Source organism: Oncorhynchus kisutch, linkage group LG22 (genome assembly GCF_002021735.2).
Source record: "Oncorhynchus kisutch isolate 150728-3 linkage group LG22, Okis_V2, whole genome shotgun sequence".
In the NCBI taxonomy this organism is placed as follows: Eukaryota; Metazoa; Chordata; class Actinopteri; order Salmoniformes; family Salmonidae; genus Oncorhynchus; species Oncorhynchus kisutch.
The window spans coordinates 52,954,780-52,972,237 of record NC_034195.2 but is presented as its reverse complement, the minus strand read 5'-3'; the positions used below and the strand labels follow the sequence as shown (position 1 = coordinate 52,972,237).

Sequence of the window (17,458 nt, the reverse complement as noted above, 5' to 3'; positions counted from 1 at the left end):
TCAGTGTCCATCTCAGTAGTGTCTTGTCTCTGTGCATCAGTGTCCATCTCAGTAGTGTCATCAGTAGTGTCTTGTCTCTGTGCATCAGTGTCCCTCTCAGTAGTGTCATCAGTAGTGTCATGTCTCTGTGCATCAGTGTCCATCTCAGTAGTGTCTTGTCTCTGTGCAGCAGTGTCCATCTCAGTAGTGTCTTGTCTCTGTGCATCAGTGTCCCTCTCAGTAGTGTCTTGTCTCTGTGCATCAGTGTCCCTCTCAGTAGTGTCTTGTCTCTGTGCATCAGTGTCCATCTCAGTAGTGTCATCAGTAGTGTCATGTCTCTGTGCATCAGTGTCCCTCTCAGTAGTGTCATCAGTAGTGTCATGTCTTTGTGCATCAGTGTCCATCTCAGTAGTGTCATTTCTCTGTGCATCAGTGTCCCTCTCAGTAGTGTCATCAGTAGTGTCATGTCTCTGTGCATCAGTGTCCCTCTCAGTAGTGTCTTGTCTCTGTGCATCAGTGTCCATCTCAGTAGTGTCTTGTCTCTGTGCATCAGTGTCCATCTCAGTAGTGTCATCAGTAGTGTCATGTCTCTGTGCATCAGTGTCCCTCTCAGTAGTGTCATCAGTAGTGTCATGTCTTTGTGCATCAGTGTCCCTCTCAGTAGTGTCTTGTCTCTGTGCATCAGTGTCCCTCTCAGTAGTGTCTTGTCTCTGTGCATCAGTGTCCATCTCAGTAGTGTCTTGTCCCTGTGCATCAGTGTCCATCTCAGTAGTGTCTTGTCTCTGTGCATCAGTGTCCCTCTCTGTAGTGTCTTGTCTCTGTGCATCAGTGTCCATCTCAGTAGTGTCTTGTCTCTGTGCATCAGTGTCCCTCTCAGTAGTGTCATCAGTAGTGTCATGTCTCTGTGCATCAGTGTCCCTCTCAGTAGTGTCTTGTCTCTGTGCATCAGTGTCCATCTCAGTAGTGTCTTGTTTCTGTGCATCAGTGTCCCTCTCTGTAGTGTCTTGTATCTATGCATCAGTGTCCATCTCAGTAGTGTATTGTCTCTGTGCATCAGTGTCCCTCTCAGTAGTGTCATGTCTCTGTGCATCAGTGTCCATCTCAGTAGTGTCTTGTCTCTGTGCATCAGTGTCCATCTCAGTAGTGTCTCGTTTCTGTCTCTCTACTGTGTTCTGTGGTTCAGTTCAGTATGATGTGTTCTGTGGTTCAGTACAGTGTGATGTGTTCTGTGGTTCAGTACAGCGTGATGTATCATGTGGTTCATTCATAGAACACCAAATAATGCACGCAGAGCAGAATTAGGCCGATACCCACTAATTATCAAAATCCAGAAAAGAGCCGTTAAATTCTATAACCACCTAAAAGGAAGCGATTCCCAAACCTTCCATAACAAAGCCATCACCTACAGAGAGATGAACCTTGGATAAGAGTCCCCTAAGCAAGCTGGTCCTGGGGCTCTGTTCACAAACACAAATAGACCCCTCAAAGCCCCAGAACAGCAACACAATTAGACCCAATCAAATCATGAGAAAACAAAAAGATAATTACTTGAAACACATTGGAAAGAATTAACAAAAAACAGAGCAAACTAGAATGCTGTTCGGCCCTAAACAGGGAGTACACAGTGGCAGAATACCTGACCACTGTGACTGACCCAAAATTAAGGAAAGCTTTGACTATGTACAGACTCGGTGAGCATAGCCTTGCTATTGAGAAAGGCCGCCGTAGGCAGACATGGCTCTCAAGAGAAGACAGGCTATGTGCTCACTACCCACAAAATGAGGTGGAAACTAAGCTGCACAACCTCGTACCAAATGTATGACCATATTAGAGACACATATTTCCCTCAGATTACACAGATCCACAAAGAATTCGAAAACAAACCAGATTTTGACAAACTCCCATATCTACTGGGTGAAATACCACAGTGTGACATCACAGCAGCAAGATTTGTGACCTGTTGCCACGAGAAAAGGGCAACCAGTGAAGAACAGACACCATTGTAAATAAAACCCATATTTATGTTTATTTATTTTCCCTTTTGAACTTTGACTATTTGCGCAAATATGACATTTGTAATGTCTTTATTCTTGTGAATGTTTACTGTCCATTTTTTATTGTTTATTTCACTTTTGTTTATTATCTATTTCACTTGATTTGGCAATGTTAACATATGTTTCCCATGCCAATAAAGCCCCTTGAATTGAATTGAATTGAGAGAGAGAGAGAGAGAGACAGACAGACAGACAGACAGACAGACAGACAGACAGACAGACAGACAGACAGACAGACAGACAGACAGACAGACAGACAGACAGACAGACAGACAGACAGACAGACAGACAGACAGACAGACAGACAGAGAGAGAGAGAGAGAGAGATATCTACCTCACTTGCTTTGGCAATGTTAACACATGTTTCCCATGCCAATAAAGTCCCTTGAATTGAATTGAATTGAGAGAGACAGAGAGAGAGAGAGAGACATTTTGTTTGGAGCTTTAAACATGTGTTAGGCTGTGAGAGACTTTTCAGCCGTCCATCTCCCCCTTCCCCCCTTCCTCCTCCTACCCCTCCTCCCCCTCCTCCTCCCCTTCCTCCTCCTCCTCCTCCTCCTCCTCCTCCTCCTCCTCCTCCTCCTGCATCCCTCGGGCCTGTGTTAAATGGTTTTCCTTTCATTCCAGGGGATTGAAGATAGGGAACAGGAGGGATAAGAGAAAGAAGACCTCTTGACACTTTCCCTATGTGCGCTGTAATATATGCATATCTCAATTAAGACCTCCGGTAAAGGGGGGGTCAGGGAGTTGTGTGTGTGTGTGTGTGTGTGTGGGGGGGGGGGTGAACCTGATTTTAAAGGTTCACTGGCTACGAGGGGCGAGGCTATCTGGCTCTTAGTGAATCGTCAGGAGGGCTGATCAATACCTAAGCGTATTATGATGATTGAGAGGAGGTATTTAACCAAGCTTCTAAATCAATTTCCTCTGTCTCTATAGAGAGGATGGAAGGTTCGAGGGAAGGACAGAGTGAGGGAGGGAAGGATGGAGGGAAGGACGGAAGGAGGGAGGGAGGGAAGGATGGAGGGAAGGAAGGACGGAAGGAGGGAGGGAAGGAGGGAGGAAGGGAAGGAAGGAGGGAGGGAGGGAGGGAGGGAGGGAGGGGAGGGAGGGAAGAACAGTGAGGGAGGGAAGGAGGGAGGGAAGGAGGGAGGGAAGGAGGGAGGGAAGGACGGAAGGAGGGAGGGAAGGGGGGAGTGAGGGAGGGAGGGAGGGAGGGAGGGAGGGAGGGAAGGAAGGAGGGAGGGAGGGAGGGAGGGAGGGAGGGAGGGAGGAGGGAGGGAGGGAGGGAGGGAGGGAGGGAGGGAGGGAGGGAGGGAAGGATGGAGGGAGGGAGGGAAGGATGGAAGGATGGAGGGAGGGAAGGACAGAAGGAGGGAGGGAAGGACAGAAGGAGGGAGGGAAGGAGGGAGGGAAGGAGGGAGGGAAGGATGGAGGGAGGGAAGGATGGAAGGAGGGAGGGAAGGGGGGAGTGAGGGAGGGAGGGAGGGAGGGAAGGATGGAGGGAGGGAAGGACAGAAGGAGGGAGGGAAGGACAGAAGGAGGGAGGGAAGGACGGAAGGAGGGAGGGAAGGACGGAATTGAGGGAGGGAAGGATGGAGGGAAGGACGGAGTGTGGGAGGGAAGGACGGAGTGAGGGAGGGAAGGAGGGAGGGAAGGATGGAGAAGAGGAGAGAATAATCATCTGTGACGCAGACTAGGAAATGAAGGAAGCTAAAGGCTACAGTACTTTATGCACTCTGACGTACACAGGAGCACAGTGAGGTACCCAGTCTGTACTTAGTTGCTCTCTTGTTAACGTAACTGCCCAGTGTTTCCAGAATTCTATGAAATATTAACCGATAACTACAATATGAAATAGATTTCTTACAATGTTTTTAAATTAAGAATGATAAAATGCTGTTTATTCTGTGTTTGATTGGGCGTGTTTACGTTTGTTTATTTTAAATGTCACCTTTATTTAACTAGGCAAGTCAGTTAAATTCTTATTTACAATGACGGCTAAACCCGGACGATGCTGGGCCACTTGTGCACCGCCCTATGGGACTCCCAATCACGGCCGGATGTGATACAGCCTGGATTTGAACCAGGTACTGCAGTGTCACCTCTGGCACTGAGATGCAGTGCCTTAGGCCGCTACGCCACTCGGGAGCCCCGATGAGCCACTCTGGAGCCCCGATGAGCCACTCTGGAGCCTCGATGAGCCACTCTGGGGCCCCGATGAGCCACTCTGGGGCCCCGATGAGCCACTCTGGGGCCCCGATGAGCCACTCTGGAGCCCCGATGAGCCACTCTGGGGCCCCGATGAGCCACTCTGGGGCCCCGATGAGCCACTCTGGAGCCCCGATGAGCCATTCTGGGGCCCCGATGAGCCACTCTGGAGCCCCCGATGAGCCACTCTGGGGCCCCGATGAGCCACTCTGGGGCCCGATGAGCCACTCTGGGGCCCCGATGAGCCACTCTGGGGCCCCCGATGAGCCACTCTGGAGCCCCGATGAGCCACTCTGGGGCCCCGATGAGCCACTCTGGGGCCCCGATGAGCAACTCTGGAGCCCCGATGAGCCACTCTGGGGCCCCGATGAGCCACTCTGGGGCCCCGATGAGCCACTCTGGAGCCCCGATGAGCCATTCTGGGGCCCCGATGAGCCACTCTGGAGCCCCGATGAGCCACTCTGGAGCCCCGATGAGCCACTCTGAGGCCCCGATGAGCCACTCTAGGGCCCCGATGAGCCACTCTAGGGCCCCGATGAGCCACTCTGGAGCCCCGATGAGCCACTCTGAGGCCCCGATGAGCCACTCTAGGGCCCCGATGAGCCACTCTGGGGCCCCGATGAGCCACTCTGGGGCCCCGATGAGCCACTCTGGGGCCGTCTAAAGAGAGAAAGTGCCTCTGTTTTTTTTTCCCCTCAAATTTTTGCATTGGAAACAAATATGAGTATAGGATGAGTCAACAATATGATTTAGATATAAAGGTAACAGAATATGAACTTTTACAAGTGAGATTGGACAGTTTAGTCAGCGCTGGTTCACTCTGCATGATCTAAGGGGCATCCTCTAGTAAGGGCCCTCTTTCTTGTAATGTAATGAGGGCCAAGGACCCCCCCCCCCCCACATTCTACCCGACACCAACACACTCTCTCTGATGAAGCCCATCCAGAAAGCATTCCATCCTAATGAAGGACAACACTTTTATTTTTTAAATCAGGACAGCATGTCGGTCCTGTCCTTCTGTCCTTCTGTCCTGTCCCTGTACCAGACACACACTAACACACACGCACACACACACATGCGCACGAACGCACGCACACACACACACACACACACACAGACACACACACAACACACATATGTAAGAACACTCACACCCTGCCCCTATATATTACACCCCTGGGTACTGTCTTAAACATTAGCAGAGGAAACCCATGAGGCGGCTGTATTAAAGGGGCTTTGGCAAGGATCTTTCATTCATATATATATATATATATTAACAGTCACTATCTGGAACTGTTCTAAATGTTATAATTCTTTATATTATGTAAATTGATAGATATAACTCAGGTTTCAATCTGGAAAATAATCAATTACACGGAAGAGCCGAACACCCAACGCTAGCCATCCAGGTACCTGGTTCAAATCCAGGCTGTAACTCATCCGGCCGTGATCGGGAGGCCCAGAGGGTGGGGGCACAATTGGGCCCAGCGTTGTCCGGGTTTGGCCCGGGGTAGGCTGTCATTGTAAATAAGAATTTGTTCTTAACTGTTTTGCCTCGTTAAATAAAAGGTTAAATATAATAGAAAGAAAACAAATGGGGATCGTAGGAGTCGTTAACAGACCTGATCTGGGCAACAACATGAACTCTCACACTCTGCCAAGCTGTTCAAGTTGAAATGGCTTCCATTTTCCGGGTCTTTCTTTCTGGCTTCAGACTGTAATCTCCTAATCTTCTGGCTGTCTTTTCCTCTAGTCTGATCTATTCTCACTCTGAGGCACTCTCTCTCTCTCTCTTCTCACTCTGAGGCACTCTCTCTCTTCTCACTCTGAGGCACTCTCTCTCTCTCTATTCACTCTGAGGCACTCTCTCTCTCTTCTCACTCTGAGGCACTCTCTCTCTTCTCACTCTGAGGCACTCTCTCTCTCTATTCACTCTGAGGCACTCTCTCTCTCTCTATTCACTCTGAGGCACTCTCTCTCTCTTCTCACTCTGAGGCACTCTCTCTCTCTTCTCACTCTGAGGCACTCTCTCTCTCTCTATTCACTCTGAGGCACTCTCTCTCTCTCTATTCACTCTGAGGCACTCTCTCTCTCTCTATTCACTCTGAGGCACTCTCTCTCTCTTCTCACTCTGAGGCACTCTCTCTCTCCTCACTCTGAGGCACTCTCTCTCACTCTGAGGCACTCTCTCTCTCCTCACTCTGAGGCACTCTCTCTCTCTTCTCACTGAGGCACTCTCTCTCTCTTCTCACTCTGAGGCACTCTCTCTCTCTTCTCACTCTGAGGCACTCTCTCTCTCTTCTCACTCTGAGGCACTCTCTCTCTCTTCTCACTCTGAGGCACTCTCTCTCTCCTCACTCTGAGGCACTCTCTCTTCTCACTCTGAGGCACTCTCTCTCTTCTCACTCTGAGGCACTCTCTCTTCTCACTCTGAGGCACTCTCTCTTCTCACTGAGGCACTCTCTCTCTTCTCACTCTGAGGCACTCTCTCTCTCTTCTCACTCTGATGCACTCTCTCTCTCTCCTCACTCTGAGGCACTCTCTCTATCTCTCTTCTCAATCTGAGGCACTCTCTCTCTCCTCACTCTGAGGCACTCTCTCTCTCTCTCCTCACTCTGAGGCACTCTCTCTATCTCTCTTCTCAATCTGAGGCACTCTCAATTCAATTCAATTCAAGGGGCTTTATTGGCATGGGAAACATGTGTTAACATTGCCAAAGCAAGTGAGGTAGATAATATATAAAGTGAAATAAACAATAAAAATTAACAGTAAACATTACACATACAGAAGTTTCAGAACAATAAAGACATTACAAATGTCATATTATATATACAGTGTTTTAACAATGTACAAATGGTAAAGGACACAAGATAAAATAAATAAGCATAAATATGGGTTGTATTTACAATGGTGTGTGTTCTTCACTGGTTGCCCTTTTCTCGTGGCAACAGGTCACAAATCCTGCTGCTGTGATGGCACACTGTGGAATTTCACCCAGTAGATATGGGAGTTTTTCAAAATTGGATTTGTTTTCGAATTCTTTGTGGATCTGTGTAATCTGAGGGAAATATGTGTCTCTAATATGGTCATACATTGATTGGGCAGGAGGTTAGGAAGTGCAGCTCAGTTTCCACCTCATTTTGTGGGCAGTGAGCACATAACGTGTCTTCTCTTGAGAGCCATGTCTGCCTACGGCGGCCTTTCTCAATAGCAAGGCTATGCTCACTGAGTCTGTACATAGTCAAAGCTTTCCTTAATTTTGGGTCAGTCACAGTGGTCAGGTATTCTGCCGCTGTGTACTCTCTGTGTAGGGCCAAATAGCATTCTAGTTTGCTCTGTTTTTTTGTTAATTCTTTCCAATGTGTCAAGTAATTATCTTTTTGTTTTCTCATGATTTGGTTGGGTCTAATTGTGCTGCTGTTCTGGGGCTCTGTAGGGTGTGTTTGTGAACAGAGCCCCAGGACCAGCTTGCTTAGGGGACTCTTCTCCAGGTTCATCTCTCTGTAGGTGATGGCTTTGTTATGGAAGGTTTGGGAATCGCTTCCTTTTAGGTGGTTATAGAATTTAACGGCTCTTTTCTGGATTTTGATCATTAGCGGGTATCGGCCTAATTCTGCTCTGCATGCATTATTTGGTGTTCTACGTTGTACACGGAGGATATTTTTGCAGAATTCTGCATGCAGAGTCTCAATTTGGTGTTTGTCCCATTTTGTGAAGTCTTGGTTGGTGAGCGGACCCCAGACCTCACAACCATAAAGGGCAATGGGCTCTATGACTGATTCAAGTATTTTTAGCCAAATCCTAATTGGTATGTTGAAATTGATGTTCCTTTTGATGGCATAGAATGCCCTTCTTGCCTTGTCTCTCAGATCGTTCACAGCTTTGTGGAAGTTGCCTGTGGCCCTGATGTTTAGGCCAAGGTATGTATAGTTTTTTGTGTGCTCTAGGGCAACAGTGTCTAGATGGAATTTGTATTTGTGGTCCTGGTGACTGGACCTTTTTTGGAACACCATTATTTTGGTCTTACTGAGATTTACTGTCAGGGCCCAGGTCTGACAGAATCTGTGCATAAGATCTAGGTGCTGCTGTAGGCCCTCCTTGGTTGGTGACAGAAGCACCAGATCATCACTCTCTCTCTCTCTCTTCTCACTCTGAGGCACTCTCTCTCTCCTCACTCTGAGGCACTCTCTCTCTCTCTCGTCACACTCTGAGGTACTCTCTTGAGTCAGTGGTTAAGACCAGGGCACTATCTATCGATCCAGGGCTTTGAGGGATTTGAGCAGCAGGTGAGATGACTGGAGACTCAGCTGTGATTTGAACCTGTCTAATCCTGTCTGATGGATGCTGTTTGGTTCAGTCTGAAGGGGGATGGATGCTGTTTGGTTCAGTCTGAAGGGGGGATGGATGCTGTTTGGTTCAGTCTGACGGGGGATAGATGCTGTTTAGTTCAGTCTGAAGGGGATAGATGCTGTTTGGTTCAGTCTGACGGGGGATAGATGCTGTTTAGTTCAGTCTGAAGGGGATAGATGCTGTTTGGTTCAGTCTGAAGGGGGATAGATGCTGTTTAGTTCAGTCTGACGGGAGATAGATGCTGTTTAGTTCAGTCTGACGGGGGATAGATGCTGTTTAGTTCAGTCTGAAGGGGGATAGATGCTGTTTAGTTCAGTCTGACGGGGGATAGATGCTGTTTAGTTCAGTCTGACGGGGGATAGATGCTGTTTGGTTCAGTCTGAAAGGGGGATAGTTTTGCTAGTAAATATTAACCTACGTTGTCAGTTACAATTTGAGGTATGTGGTTGTGACATTACAGACATGTTGCTGCCCCAACCTGTACTGTAGGGTTCTGGTTTCTGGGGATGGTGGAGAAAGTGTTGCTGGTGCAGGATATCCTGTGGAGATAATGTGTCTGTTTTTTCCTGTTGAGATTGTATTGGCTGAAATGACATGCCTGTGTGGGCTAGATACTCGTGCGTGCTACATTTGACAGGAAAAAAAGTAATTAAAAAAAGTGGGAGCTTTGAGTTTTGTGTTTTCTTGACAGGACCAAATCCATTTAAGTGACTGGTCTGTCTATATGTGTATGTATAGTGTGTGTGTGTGTGTGTGTGTGTGTGTGTGTGTGTGTGTGTGTGTGTGTGTGTGTGTGTGTGTGTGTGTGTGTGTGTGTGTGTGTGTGTGTGTGTAGAGTGTGTAGAGTGTGTGTGTGTGTGTGTGTGTGTAGAGTGTGTAGAATGTGTGTGTAAGGTGCATGTGTGCGTCTGTGTGCCTGCGGCAGAATCTATAAAATGTGTGTGTGTGTGTGTGTGTTCTCTTGGCAGAACAGAATCTTGTTCGACTGACTGGTCTGTACCTGTGTCGTGTGCAAGCATTGGCATAACTCATTAACTGAACCTGTTTCTGTGTGTTCTCTCTGTCTCTCAGGGGTTAGGGGAGGCTTCAGCGAGAGGGACAGCCATGGACGGAGACTGTCTGAGCTGTATCAAATACCTCATGTTCGTCTTCAACTTCCTCATCTTCGTAAGTATTCTCCCTATAGTACACACATACATATCGTTGTTAACAGCACTTCTCCCATTTGATGCGATTGAAGCATTTTCAAATTTTTTGAAGCAGATTTAGTTGCAGGCCTTTTGTTTTCTCAGGCTTGAGAAACATTTGTCATCGTTTCCTTCGTCAGACAAACAGATCCTCCTATGAGGCAATTAACATGGACTCTCTAAACCTCTGTGCATCCAAAATAAATAGCCTCTTATAGCCATAACATTTAACACATTTTTTTAATATATATTTTTTAAATGTGACATTCATCGAAGAAACCCAATTATTTCCCGGGAGGAAGAGATGGTATTAGAAGTGAATGTATGAGGCTCCTATCTCTACCCCCCTCCCCTCCTCCTCAATATCCCCCTTTATCCTTAATCAATGGAGACTCACCCACTGGGATTTAGTGATAGAGGGAGGATTGGGGGGGGGGGGGTGAAGAGGGGGAGGAGGGAAGGGGGGATTCACTTTGAGAGGTAGAGGAAAGGCAGAAAGGTAGCTGAAGCACCCCACTGACCTACGTTATAGGCCTTAACCCCCTGCTGAGACATAAAGACTAGAAGACCTCTCCAGCTCCCCTCATTCCTCCTTCTCAGCGCTCTCTCTCTCTCTCTCTCTCTCTCTCTGTCTCTCTCTCTCTCTCTGTTTCACTCTGTCTCTGTCTCTCTCTCTCTCTCTCTCTCTCTCTCTCTCTCTCTCTCTGTCTCTCTCTCTCTGTCTCTCTCTCTCTCTCTGTTTCTCTCTCTCTCTCTATTTCACTCTCTCTCTCTCTCTCTCTCTCTGTCTCTCTCTCTCTCTCTCTTTCTCTCCTTCCTTTCATCCTCAATGGTTAACTATTTCGTGGTTTTATTTTGGCTAGGGGAGAGTTTATATGGTATGTTAATGTTTGAACAATATGTAGCCTATTGCAAATATATAAAAAAATGTTTTAAACAACGATGCAATATAGTGTTTGTTTACATTTTCTTTGTTTACAAACATTGGAGTAAAACAACAAGCATATAATTTGGATGCTGATGTGGTATGACAGCTGAACTCCCTCCTCCCTCTCCCCCATCCCCTTCTCCCTCCCTCTTTGGGGAGGTTTTCATTGGCCTGTCTTAATGGTTTCCCACCTGTGTTCTCTTTCTTCCATTAATTGTAATGAATTATGTGCATATAAACTAAACTAATAGTCTGTGCTATCTGGGATCCTTGGGACTTATGGGGTTATGGTTATGGTTAGGTAAGGGTTAAGGTTGAGGTTAGGTAAGGGTTATGGTTATGGTTAGGTAAAGGTTGAGGTTGAGGTTGAGGTTAGGTAAGGGTTAAGGTTAGGGTTAGAGTTAGAGTAGGGGTTAAGTTTAGGGTTAGAGTAAGGGTTAAGGTTAGGGTTAGGTAAGAGTTAAGGTTAAGGTTAGAGTAGGGGTTAAGGTTATGGTTAGGTAAGGGTTGAGGTTGAGGTTAGGTAAGGGTTAAGGTTAAGGTTAGGGTTAGAGTTAGAGTAGGGGTTAAGTTTAGGATTAGGTAAGGGTTAAGGTTAGGGTTAGAGTTAGAGTAGGGGTTGGGGTTAGAGTAGGGGTTAAGGTTAAGGTTGGGTAAGGGTTAAGGTTAGGGTTAAGGTTAGAGTAAGGGTTAGGGTTAGGTAAGAGTTAAGGTTAAGGTTAGAGTAGGGGTTAAGGTTAAGGTTGGGTAAGGGTTAGGGTTAAGGTTAGGGTTAAGGTTAGAGTAGGGGTTAAGGTTATGGTTAGGTAAGGGTTAAGGTTAGGTAAGGGTTAAGGTTAGGTAAGGGTTAAGGTTAGGTAAGGGTTAAGGTTGAGGTTAGGTAAGGTAAGGGTTAAGGTTAAGGTTAGAGTAAGGGTTAAGGTTAGGGTTAGGTAAGGGTTAAGGTTAAGGTTAGAGTAGGGGTTAAGGTTAGGGTAGGGGTTAACGTTAGGGTTAGGGTTAGGGTTAAGGTTAGGGTTAGGTAATCAGAGGGTTAGGGTTAAGGTTAGGGTTAGGTAATCAGAGGGTTAAGGTTAGGGTTAGGTAATCAGAGGGTTAGGGTTAGGTAATCAGAGGGTTAGGGTTAGGTAATCAGAAGGTTAAGGTTAGGGTTAGGTAATCAGAGGGTTAAGGTTAGGGTTAGGGTTAGGTAATCAGAGGGTTAAGGTTAGGGTTAGGTAATCAGAGGGTTAGGGTTAGGTAATCAGAAGGTTAAGGTTAGGGTTAGGTAATCAGAGGGTTAAGGTTAGGGTTAGGTAATCAGAGGGTTAAGGTTAGGGTTAGGTAATCAGAGGGTTAGGGTTAGGTAATCAGAGGGTTAAGGTTAGGGTTAGGGTTAGGTAATCAGAGGGTTAAGGTTAGGGTTAGGTAATCAGAGGGTTAAGGTTAGGGTTAGGTAATCAGAAGGGCTAATATCAAAACTATCCCAAGGATACCGGATAGCACTAATCCTAAACTCAACCCTCCCTCTCTTTCTCTTAGCTGGGAGGCTCCTTCCTCCTAGGTGTAGGGGTGTGGGTGCTGGTGGATCCTACAGGCTTCAGGGAGATCATTACAGCCAACCCTCTGCTCTTCACTGGGGTCTACATCATCCTGGCCATGGGGGGAATGCTCTTCCTCCTGGGATTCCTGGGCTGCTGCGGTGCCATCCGGGAAAACAAGTGTCTGCTCCTCTTTGTAAGGCAACTGTGACGGGTGGGATGGTGGCTGTTTGCGTGTGTCGGCGGGGATATATATACGAGTGTGTGTGTGTGTTGATGTTTGTCTGTTCGTTCTATACAGTATATATAGTGTATCTTTGGTCATGCATTTGATTTTTTGACGTGTCATTGTGGCCTGAGACAGAAAGAAGCCATTGTAGAACAGAGAGAGAACATCCTGTCATCCTGAGGCCTCCCATGTAGCAGGGCCTCATGCATAGTTAATGTTGAGTGGGCTCTGTCAGATTATGATTTTTAGTGACACACACTCACTTTCCCTAACACTCACTCTCTGTTACTCTCTCTCTCCCTTTATCTGTCTCCTTCTCTCTCCTTTCACTCTACCCCCCCCTCTCTCTCTCTCCCCCATTATCTCTCTCCTCTCTCCTTTCCCTCTACCCCCCCCTCTCTCTCCTTCTCTCTCCTTTCACTCTACCCCCCCCCCCCCCTCTCTCTCCTTCTCTCTCCTTTCACTCTACCCCCCCCCCTCTCTCTCTCTCTCTCTCTTTCTCTCTCTCCTTTCTCTCTCCTTTCACTCTACCCCCCCCCCCCTCTCTCTCTCTCTCTCTCTCTTTCTCTCTCTCCTTCTCTCTCCTTTCACTCTACCCCCCCCCCCTCTCTCTCTCTCCTTCTCTCTCCTTTCACTCTACCCCCCCTCTCTCTCTCTCCCATTTGTCCCTGCAGTTCTTCATGCTCATCCTGGTTATATTTCTGGCAGAGTTGGCTGCAGCCATCTTGGCCTTCATATTCCGGGAGCATGTGAGTACCTAGAACCACTGACCAACCACTGTTCCTGTTATCATGACAACCACTGTTCCTGTTATCATGACAACCACTGTTCCTGTTAACCAATACAAACACTGTTCCTGTTAACCAATACAAACACTTTTCCTGTTATCATGACAACCACTGTTCCTGTTTTCACTACAACCACTGTTCCTGTTAACCAATACAACCACTGTTCCTGTTAACCAATACAACCACTATTCCTGTTAACCAATACAACCACTATTCCTGTTAACCAATACAACCACTGTTCCTGTTTTCCAATACAACCACTGTTCCTGTTAACCAATACAACCACTATTCCTGTTAACCAATACAACCACTGTTCCTGTTAACCAATACCACCACTATTCCTGTTATCATGACAACCACTATTCCTGTTAACCAATACCACCACTGTTCCTGTTATCTCTACATCTACTGTTCCTGTTATCATGACAACCACTATTCCTGTTTTCACTACAACCACTGTTCCTGTTAACCAATACAACCACTGTTCCTGTTAACCAATACAACCACTGTTCCTGTTAACCACTACAACCACTATTCCTGTTTTCACTACAACCACTATTCCTATTTTCACTACAAACACTGTTCCTGTTAACCAATACAACCAATACAACCACTATTCCTATTTTCACTACAAACACTGTTCCTGTTAACCAATACAACCACTACAACCACTGTTCCTGTTATCATGACGATACAGTACGCTAGTCCCTCTGACCATAACAGAACTAACATGAACGTCGTCCATGTTCCTGTCTAGCTGACCAGAGAGTTCTTCACTAAGGAGCTGAAGAGACACTACCAGGGATACAACAACACTGATGTCTTCACCGGAACCTGGAACGCCGTCATGAACAGCGTAAGGCCAATACACGGTAAGGTTGAGGTCAATTCCATTCCAATCAGGTCACTTCCAGAATGTGACTGACTTCAAATGGACTTGAACCCAACCCTGATACTTGGTAGATATATACAACACTTACTGTGACGGACACTTTCAACCAAAGCCACTTAACGCGGCTCTGTATTTTTTCCCCTTCCGTATCTGTATGTGATTCCTGTGGGAATTGAACCATCAACCTCCGTGTGTGTCCCCCCCCCCCCCCCAGTTTGACTGCTGTGGAGTGAACAGCCCGGAGGACTTTGAGGAGAGCCTGTTCCGGTTGATCAACCCCAACGAGATGGTCCCTGCAGCCTGCTGCAGGAGGGGTAGCCAACCAGGAGACTCGGTATACGTCAACCAGGACGAGTGTCTAATGGGGAAAATGCTCTTCAGAAACAACAAGGTGGGTAGTGGTCTGTGTGTGTGTGTGTGTGTGTGTGTGTGTGTGTGTGTGTGTGTGTGTGTGTGTGTGTGTGTGTGTGTGTGTGTGTGTGTGTGTGTGTGTGTGTGTGTGTGTGTGTGTATAGTGGTAGTGTGTGTGTGTGTGTGTAGTGGTTGTGTGTGTGTAGTGGTAGTGTGTGTGTAGTGGTAGTGTGTGTGTGTGTGCGTGCGTGCGTGTGTGTAGTCTTCAGTACAACTTCCACAGCCCCACTCCTTGTGAGAAAAAAAGTGGTGTCTGATGGTGCTATCTCTCTCTGTGTGTCGGCAGGGTTGTTACTCTGCTGTGGTTGACTACTTTGAGCTCTATATATATGTGGCTGGAGCTCTGGCCATCGTGGTGCTCACCATTGAGGTAAGATTCAGTATTTCGTTTCTGTTAATAAACATTTTGTGAGTAGCCCCCAAAATAGCCCCCAAAATCAACCAGTATTTTTTGTTGTCCCTTATCGGTTTATGTGATTAAGTAATGTCAGAGGTTTTGTAGTCCCCCCCCCCCCCCCCCCCCCCACACACACACACACACACACACACACATAGCACATAATACACAGGAACAAACACTGACATACTGGGGAATGTCACTTCCTAAACTTTTCACAGTACTTTAGCACCCCCTGGTGGAGAGTATTGGTATTGCAGGACTGTTACACAACATACAGTATGTTTACATAGGATTACATACCAAGAAGGCTCGGGGGTTTAATAACTATACATATGCCAATCTATTCCATGGATTAGGTCAAGACAGAACTAAATCATCTAATCACCTGTCGTGTTCTGTGGCCTGACTGCTGTTCTGTCTCTCCTGTCTCTTGTCTACAGCTGTTCGCCATGGTGTTTGCCATGTGTCTGTTCAGAGGGATCCAGTAGGATGCCTGACTGCTGTAGCCGCACAGATGGGAGCTAGAAAAGGGAAATCAGGAGGGGGGAAAAAAAGAAAAATTAACACTTACAAATGTGTTGTTCTTTTTGTATCTGCAAAACAATTTGGTTAGAAAACAAACAAACAAACAACAACAACAACAACCACAACAACAACAAAAACAAAAACAACAACAACAAAAACAACAACAAAAACAACAACAGCAACAAAAACAACAACAACAACAACAAAAACAACAACAGCAACAACTAAACGACACCAACAACTACAACAACAACAACAAAAACAACAACAACAACAACTAAACGACAACAACAACTCGTACTTCTCAGCTGGACTTTTGAGGTACAGGGTGAGGTTAAAAGAACAGGATAGAGAGAGAAAAAAGACAAGAACAACAAGAAAACAACAACAACAACAACAAAATGTAAAGTGATTTGTGTGTAAAAAGTGAACCAGGTGTTTGGTGGACCAGGTCTAAAAGAAGGCTTGGTGAAGGAGAGGACACGGTTGAAACCTGCCTGGCAGCGAAAGTAGCCTGAGTCCCAGATCTGTTTGTGCTGTCTCGCTAGCTAACTGGGACTCAGGCTAAAGCAGAAGGATTTACACTGACTTTTGGATGAAGAATATTTATACCTACTGAGTAAAAAGTTGACTTGACTGTAATATAGAAATATGTGTTGTACACTTTGGCTGTTTCTGTTCCACTCCCTCCTCTCTACCCCGCCGCTCTTCCATCTATTTCTACCGCACTCCCTCCTCTCTACCCCGCCGCTCTTCCATCTATTTCTACCGCACTCCCTCCTCTCTACCCCTCTGCTCTTCCATCTATTTCTACCGCACTCCCTCCTCTCTACTCCGCCGCTCTTCCATCTATTTCTACCGCACTCCCTCCTCTCTACCCCGCCGCTCTTCCATCTATTTCTACCGCACTCCCTCCTCTCTACCCCGCCGCTCTTCCATCTATTTCTACCGCACTCCCTCCTCTCTACCCCCGCCGCTCTTCCATCTATTTCTACCGCACTCCCTCCTCTCTACCCCTCTGCTCTTCCATCTATTTCTACCGCACTCCCTCCTCTCTACCCCGCCGCTCTTCCATCTATTTCTACCGCACTCCCTCCTCTCTACCCCTCTGCTCTTCCATCTATTTCTACCGCACTCCCTCCTCTCTACTCCGCCGCTCTTCCATCTATTTCTACCACACTCCCTCCTCTCTACCCCTCCTCTCTTCCATCTATTTTTTCCACACTCCCTCCCTTCACCGCCGCTCTTCCATCTATTTCTACCACACTCCCTCCCTTCGCCGCTCCCTTCATCCCTCCTTCCCCCCTCAACATCTTATTGTTAGAGCCACACCTCTTTAATGTTGTACAAAGGCCTGTCTATAGTGTGTGTGTGTGTGTGTGTGTGTGTGTGTGTGTGTGTGTGTGTGCGTGCGTGCGTGCGTGCGTGCGCGTGTGCGTGTGCGCGTGCGTGTGTGTGTGCGTGTGTGTGTGTGTGTGTGTGTGTCCTGCCTGCATGTAACCCCTTTTTGAAAGCCAACTTCTGATATTTTTGTTTTATTTTGTATTGTGACGTTCATTGCAATAGTGGTTTAGGTGAAAATAAATGTATGTATGTGTGTGTGTGCATTTGTATTGAAAATAAAAAATTATGACATTAAAAATGGCATTATAAAAAAAGATTGTCCAAGTAGTGAATTCCTTTTCTGATGCGTTTAACATGTGTTTATGTGGTAATGCAGGATAGTAGGCCTGGTCCCCAGTGAGCCTTACGTCCTCATCTCTCCATCGTGTTTATGATAGTAGGCCTGGTCCCCAGTGAGCCTTATGTCCCCAGGCCCATCGTGTTTATGATAGTAGGCCTGGTCCCCAGTGAGCCTTATGTCCCCAGGCCCATCGTGTTTATGATAGTAGGCCTGGTCCCCAGTGAGCCTTATGTCCTCATCTCTCCACGTGTTTATGATAGTAGGCCTGGTCCCCAGTGAGCCTTATGTCCCCAGGCTCATCGT

General features: G+C 46.9%; 1 protein-coding gene across 1 annotated transcript in view; it reads left to right on the top strand.

Moving 5' to 3' along the window:
* The window catches only part of tspan18b (tetraspanin 18b), a 122,629-nt gene extending 105,622 nt beyond the window's left edge, over positions 1-17,007 (top strand). Inside the window, exons 3-9 of the mRNA XM_031801619.1 lie at positions 9,663-9,758; positions 12,228-12,422; positions 13,130-13,204; positions 14,001-14,099; positions 14,350-14,526; positions 14,833-14,916; positions 15,387-17,007. Of these exons, the coding sequence (XP_031657479.1) occupies positions 9,663-9,758; positions 12,228-12,422; positions 13,130-13,204; positions 14,001-14,099; positions 14,350-14,526; positions 14,833-14,916; positions 15,387-15,434 (774 nt within the window). The 3' untranslated portion in view covers positions 15,435-17,007. The remainder of the gene's footprint in view (positions 1-9,662; positions 9,759-12,227; positions 12,423-13,129; positions 13,205-14,000; positions 14,100-14,349; positions 14,527-14,832; positions 14,917-15,386) is intronic.
* The last annotated feature ends 451 nt before the right edge of the window (positions 17,008-17,458 follow it).